Below are 7,916 nucleotides of genomic sequence, written 5' to 3'. Positions count from 1 at the left end.
TATATATATATATATATATATATATATATATATATATATTCGACCCACAAAATTCTACCAGAGAACTACTACAGCTTATTAACAGCTTCAAATAAGTGGGTGGATATAAAGTTAACTCAAATCAATAGCCTTAATTTTAAAAGTATGATAATCCTCCTGAGAGAAAAATTAGGGGAAGAACTTCTTTCACAAGAGCTGTAAATGATTGAAAACATTTTGATGTAACTTTAACCAAGCACATGAAATGTTGGTGTGATAAGAACTTGAAGTTCCTGAAAAAAGACAAATGAAGAAGTCCTCAGAAGATGGAAAGGTCACCCATGGTCCCAGACCGAAGGATTGAAATATTAAAAAAAAAATGCCTATTTTACTAAAAGAAATATACACATTCAATATGATTCAAATCAAAATTGCATTACAGATTTTAAAACCTTGAAATAGCAACTCATAAATTCATATGGAAAAAAATCCTCAGGATAACAAAACAATCCTGGATAATAAAAAATAATCTGGAGGAATCACCATCCCTACCTTCAAGCTCTATTACAGAGCAATCTTGATATAAAATTCATGGTTTTGGTACAGAAAAAGACAGACTAATCAATGGAATAGAACCAATACCCAGAAATAAACCCACATACATATGGCGACTCGATTTTTTACCAAGAACCTAAAACCATCCTATAGAATGAGGACAGCACCGAGAATGGATGGAGCTGACTTTACTGGCTCTCTGCGTGTAGAAGAAGGAATATAGCTTGATATTTATCATCCTGCACAAATTTCAAATACAACAGGATCACGGACCTCAATATAAATTGAGAAGTAGTCTAGTAGTTCCAGCTGATATTCTGTGCAAACTGTAATCCTGAAGAGGTAGGCTGCAACTCATGTGTTGCCAAGTCAGTGCAAGCCGGCAGAGAATGAGTCCTCTTTTCCCCACTGTTCTTATATAGGCCTTCATCAGGAGGTGTGGCTCAGATTAAAGGTGTGTGCAGCCAGGTTTGCATCTGGAACTTGATTTGTCCCAGGTTGACTTTGAACTCAGAGATCTGATTGGTATATGAGCTGGTTACTGGCCCCAATATGCTTGCATTACCCTAACTCACCCAAACTGTTATTACAACAACACTGAAGGTAAGAGGAGGCCCTTTGTCCACAGTCTGGCTATGCTGGCAGGTCTCGAGGTAGCCACAAGATGGCTCACAAATTTGGCCAGAGTGTATGGAAAAATAAAAGAGAGAAAATAAAAGCCTTACAGCTTTTTTAGATTGTGTCATGGAGACATTTTTGAAAATACACGCCCATGGACACTGAATCACCAGAAGCAAAGGCAGCAGTGGCTTGAGCTTTTGTCAATCAGGGAACACCAGCTATGAAGACAAAGGCCCACAGGGTGGAGTAGTTAGGAAAGAGTTGTCTAAGAGATTTAAGGACAGTGGAAAAGAGAGTGTTTAATGGAGGACAGACTGCAGAGGAGACGCAGATGGGAGGACAGAAGCAACAGACTGGAGCCTCAATAAAGGAGATGAGGGGGCTCTGAGAATCAAAAGTGCCCCCACCACAAGATCAGAGTAACCCTAAAAGTGAAATGTAAACCCACCAGTTTTTTGTTGATAAAATTCAACATTCCGTTTTGCTAAAACAGACAGATAGAATTTCTTCACCAGTTTACAAGTGACTTCCCAGTGGCTACAGAAACAAAACAAACATGGAGTACTTTGTAGATGCCTTAAAAATTCACACTATTTAAGACGCTGCTAAAAAAAAAAAAAAAGCCTTACTCTGCCAACTTCAGGTGACCTTTGTCGACCTGTGGACTGCATACTCAGACCAGGGGTCCTGGCATTAGCCAATGGCCAATGTGTAACGAATTGGCACAAGCTAACAACCACTCTATTTACACCTCAGTCACAATGGCTTCTGGGTAAAAATTATACCAGAAGGACTCATTGCCAGCCACCCTTCTTGAATCTCCCCAGAGTATCTACTCAGCTGCCCTGCTGCTGGACCTTGACCTCGCTGGATGGGCCTCTGTATGACGGCTCACATAGATGTAGGGGTAACGGGGTTCATCAATGGCAACTGGACAGGATGGACAGGGGTGTGCTGGGGCAGCGGTGGTGTTAAATACCAAAGGCACATGTGGAGGACCACACCTGGCAGGAATGTCAGCCCAGGAAGTTGAACTGGCAGCTCTGAAATGTCATTTGAGCGAAGAAAGGACATTAAAGTCATTAGCGCCACTTCCTGTGGTGTAACAACACTTCCTATTATGTTACAGTCACTTCGTATCAAGCCACAGCCACTTCCTGTGACAGTGACGTTCACTTCCGGTCATAGAATGGGCACTTTCTCTAAAACTTGAGATAATTCCTGTGATATACACTCACTTTCGGTTAGGGCCAGTCCATTCCTGTGACATCACAACCACTTCTGGGTGTGGCATGGACACTTCCTGTTCTTCAAATGGTCACTTCCGGTTCTGATGTGTCTGCTTCCTGTGGGTTCATAGACTTAGGCATGCCTTTCTCACTGTGGTAAGGTTATCTTTTCCCCAGGGTCAAGACACAGAGGGCTGGTGTGCCATTGCTACCTCTCATTTCCATGGGACCATTTATAAGGAGAGGAGCCTTCTGATGAGCAAGGACTAAACTCCATCCCAGAGAGCAACAAGATAGCCCAGGGGTTGGCCCCCAGAAATTGGGTTCCTCATGTCCTTGATTGCACCAGACCCAGGAGACCACACACTCTCTGATGAGAAAAAAATGTATGATCTGGGCCAAAAACCAGTTGATGTCTCAGTGTTGAAAGAGATGAGGGAGGACAGCTAACTGACTACAAACTAATGTTTGAGAGAAAATGGGTCTACACAGAAATAAAGGAAGAAATCAGAGACTTTCTAGAGTTCATGGGAAATGAATGTGCAACATGCATAATCTCATAGAACACAAAATGAAAGTGGAGCTAAAAGAAAGTTCACAGCACAAAACGCCTACCAAAAAAATTGGAGAACTCCCATGCTGGCAATTTAACAGCATGCTTTAAAGGCTACAACACAAAGAAGTGAGGGAGCAAAGAAAACGAGGAGGAGACATCAAGAAATTTTCAGGTTGGGGGATGAAATTGATAAAATAGAAAGAGAACAATTCAACTAATTAATTAGACATGGAGTTGGTCTTTTGATCCTTTTATTAGACAAGATAAACAAACCCCTATTAAAAGATAAAGAATATACAAATTAATGAAATCTAAAATGAAATGGGGGATTAATTAACAGGTAATGAAGAAATCCAGAGAGTCGTAAAGACATAGTTTAAAAAGGGTGCATTCCACCAACTTGGAAATTCTAAAAGAAATAGCTAACTTCCTCAATAGATCCACATCCCAAAATTAAACTAGAGAAAAAGAACTTAAACTGACATAATCATGAAGGAAAACAGACTTCATTAAAAATATGTCCCCAATATGAGCTCACGTCTATGAGTTTTAGGGTAGCGTCCTACCAGACTTTCAAAGAGGATTTAACAAGAATTCAGTGTATTCAACAATATAGAAACAAAAAAAAATATTAGTCAATTTATTTTCTGAACCTCTGATTACTCATATATCCAGTCAGGAAAGGCTGAGTGACAAAAAGAGAATTACAGACCAATTATCCCTAAAACCACAGATTCAAAAATACTTAAAAAGATAAAACAAATAAAATAAAATATAAAACACATCAAAAGATCATCCACCATTAACAATGAGGAAGGCTTCATTCTAGAAACAGTGATGGTTCAACAAAATGGGATTAAAGTGTAAGAAAAACCAAGAACTGATCATCTCATGAGGTAATGTAAAATTCTCTGACAATATTCATCACCACTTCATGATAAAATTCTGGGAGTTCTGGTGCTTACTGGGGCTAGAAAACGGCTCCTTCTATTCCATTATCAGCAGCTTTCAATATTTCAAATATATCACTGCCTAATCTTGGCTTTCCTGGAACTTGCTTAGAGATCTACCTTGATCTCAAAGATCTGCATGACTCTGTCTTGTGAATGGTGGGTTAAAAAGCATATAACACCATGACATGAACTAAGCCTTTCTGCTTACATTTTAAATTCAGAACCCAGAATCCAAATCTATCTCTTGGCAATTTGACACATAATTGTATCTTCATGTGTCTACATCAAAACAGTATCCAGGTAATAATAATTCCTAACATGATACAGTTCTCTTTCATACAACTGCAAACCCATATGTTTAGCTGAATGTAATCTTGTCCTAATGTAACCATTCCTTTAATGCCATTGAATATCCTTGATCACAAGATTAAACTTCATTCATCTTCTTGATGATGCCTTGTATTTTGAACCTTTCTTTTTTTATTGTTCCTTTCTTAGTTTCTATGCTTGTTAAAAACTTTCAGGCCAAATTCTATGCGGTGATTTTCATGACTTACTTTGTCAATACAATTAATGTAAACATCTTTACCTTAACCTCAAAGAAACTCTTCAGACGAGGGCAGCAAACTTCTTTGCAAAAACATAAAAAAAAAAAAAAAATCTCCAGAGGGGAAATAATCCCAAGCACCCATGTCTATCATATCCTACTATGATACACTCCTAATTCCCACTTAATTCATGATCATTTTCATTATGCTTCTCTCCAGCACACAGAATTTAGAAACTTATCCCTGGTGAAAACACTTTAGCACATTGATTACATTAATAAATTTTCTGTCCGGTGTGTGTTCTTTTATGATACTGGAGATAACTGGGTCTTGTAAAGGCTTTACCACATTGTTTACATTCATAAAGTTTCTCTCCAGTATGTGTTCTTTTATGATATTGGAGATTACTGTGATAGGCAAAGGCTTTACTACATTGATGGCACTCATAAGGTTTCTCTCCAGTATGTGTTCTTTTATGTCTTTGGATAGCACTGTGCTGTGCAAAGGCTCTACCACATTGATTACATTCATAAGGTTTCTCTCCAGTATGTGTTCTTTTATGTATTTTGAGAGCACTGTGCTGTGCAAAGACTTTACCACAGTGATTACATTCATAAGGTTTCTCTCCAGTATGTGTTCTTTTATGTCTTTGGAGATGACTGTGATATGCAAAGGCTTTACCACATTGATTACATACATAAGATTTCTCTCCAGTATGTGTTCTTTTATGATATTGAAATTACTGTGCTGTGCAAAGGCTTTACCACATTGATTACATTCATAAGGTTTCTCTCCAGTATGTGTTCTTTTATGTCTTTGGAGATGACTGTTATATGCAAAGGCTTTACCACATTGATTACATACATAAGGTTTCTCTCCAGTATGTGTTCTTTTATGATATTGAAAATTACTGCGCTGTGCAAAGGCTTTACCACATTGATTACATTCATAAGGTTTCTCTCCAGTATGTGCTCTTTTATGAATTTGGAGATGACTGCGCTGTGCAAAGACTTTACCACATTGATCACATTCATAAGGTTTCTCTCCTGTATGTGTCATTTTATGTGTTTGGAGATGACTGGGTCTTGCAAAGGCTTTACCACATTGATTACATTCATGAGGTTTCTCTCCAGTATATGTTGTTTTATGACATTGGAGATGACTTGATCTTATAAAGGCTTTACCACATATATTACACTCATAGAGTTTCACTCCAGTATATCTTCTTACATGCCTGCAATGATAATTAGCACATGTGAAATCTTTACCACATTCATTACTCTGATCAATCATATAATCAATATGAATTATGTTTACAATTTGTCTAATGGTAAAGAAGCATCAGATCTTAAGGTTTTAGCACCTTATATGTTCATGTTGTTCTCCCTCATCATGAGTTGCTCAAGACACCTGTGATGGTTATTACATGGCTCATATTTATAATACCCTCTTTTATATGATGTATTTTAGCTATCTGAATAAAGTTAGAAAGGCTCTGTTCTGTATAACACTGATTATATTCATATTTTTCCTCTAGTGTGAATTACAACACATGTGACTGGCAACCAGGACACACAGAAGAATTTCCAAATTCCTAGTACCCACAAAGATTTTTTACACTATGAGTTTTGGGATATTCCCTGTAAAGCTAAAAAAACCAACTAATTGCAAATGTCTTTCATATCCCTAATTTCTTTCAAAGGCAGAATACTACATATCTTCTTGTTTTAGAACAAAAATTTTGTTTCTTCTTTACATATTCCTATGCTCACATGATTATTATCCATTGTGACACATGATATACCTAATAAAAGAATGATAAATGAAAGGTTTACGCATTGCATTCACACTGTTTGAATTTTTGTTTCTCATAACATGTGCAATATGGACTAATGTTTCTCCACAACAATATTTTTTATTCTCATAAAATTCCCTCTCACCAAGCTGAACCATATTAATACAAGAATATGAGTATCACCAAATTTTCTGTGGATGATTTTCTTATTAAAATGTTTTGGATATAAATTTATCACTATTCAATGTGCAGTTTCTAAATACTATGAGACGCTACAGATCGGCAGGTCCACAGCATAGCTCTAACGAAGCTACTTATCAAATGGATACACAAATCAGGTATCAGACCTTGAGGTACATTGTTTTGTAAGAATATTATAATCATAGTTACCATTAAAGGACAGTTATTTTACACTCTTGTTTTTGCTGGAGATTCCTTAATATTAAAATTTCCTCAGAGACAAATTTGTATCATTTTGCACATGAAAATTACCTTTCATTTCTTCTAATACTTTGAAAATATTCTTCAAGATGATGGTCTTCCCAATTATAGCCTAAAACACAGTACCGGAAATGAATGATATACTATTGGAAATTAGGAAATAAGGTACTGTGAATTTTCACTGCACCATGAAAGATACAGTGAAACTTTAGTGAAACTGAATTATTCAGCTCAATCTTCACTATTCACAATTAAAATGATAGATCATCAATAACCAATAAACAGTTGTTTCCTTTAGAAAAAATAACAGTCTTACCTATAGCGTTAAGGTTCAGGTAGGTTTCCAACATCACATCTTTGTAGAGATTCTTCTGGGAAGGATCCAGCAAATTCCACTCTTCCTCAGTGAAGTTCACATGCACATCATCAAAAGTCACTGCATCCTAAATATCCCATACATGTGTACAACACAAAGCATGATACTAACATCAATGTAAAGGAAACACATGTTTCCTCAAAAACATATTCATATAATTTTGGCATTTGCTCCACTTATATTCTGACTCAGAATTTACAATCACTGTGTCATTTTAGAAGGAGCTTGAATTATAAAATGCATGTGTCTTGCTTTTGAACAATTTGAATAACACACAGCCCTGACAGAGAAATGCCAATTGAGAGGGAAATGCACAGGAAACATCCACAATACTGATCAAACATCTGAAAAATTGTATGAACAATTACTAACTACAAGTCTGATGGGTAAACTGTGTGTATTTGCACATGCCCTTAGTCATAGAGGTACAGGTAGCTGTATGTCATAGGGCTGGATGCAGGCATGGCCTATGTAATATGTTCTACGAGACCAAAAGTTATATATTAAGACCCTCAATCCCTACAAAAATCAACCAAGGAAACAAAAATGATAGAGGACTCAGTTCTTTACTAAAAGTCCCTACCAAGAACTATACATTCACTTCAGATCTGTACTCATCTTGTACAAGCATGAAGTGCAACAGTTTAAACTATAGCATTAATAAAATTTTACTAGAAGGAAATGCATGCTTAAACAGTTACAAATGAACAGATGAAAATATAGTAATATAAAATTTGATCATAAATAAGCAATGTAAGGCAGGAGAAAGATCTAAGCAATGGAAAGCGCTAGCTGGTCTTCCACATTGTGTTTGTCAATTTCTCAGATACACATGGGGACTATCAACTACTAATTATTTCAAG

The 7,916-nt window shown here is 36.7% G+C and overlaps 1 protein-coding gene across 1 annotated transcript; it reads right to left on the bottom strand.

Annotated features, from left to right (window-relative positions):
* Positions 1-4,814: 4,814 nt before the first annotated feature.
* LOC127672816 (zinc finger protein 120-like) lies at positions 4,815-7,114 on the bottom strand (the record flags this gene model as incomplete). The annotated part of the gene is made up of 4 exons (XM_052168190.1): positions 4,815-5,116; positions 5,185-5,675; positions 6,729-6,789; positions 6,994-7,114. Coding segments are annotated over 4 exons (975 nt in total), but the record flags the coding sequence as incomplete, so codon positions are not given.
* Between the last annotated feature and the right edge of the window lie 802 nt (positions 7,115-7,916).

Source organism: Apodemus sylvaticus, chromosome 22, assembly GCF_947179515.1.
Source record: "Apodemus sylvaticus chromosome 22, mApoSyl1.1, whole genome shotgun sequence".
Taxonomy (NCBI): domain Eukaryota; kingdom Metazoa; phylum Chordata; class Mammalia; order Rodentia; family Muridae; genus Apodemus; species Apodemus sylvaticus.
This window is presented reverse-complemented; position numbering and strand designations above follow the sequence as displayed.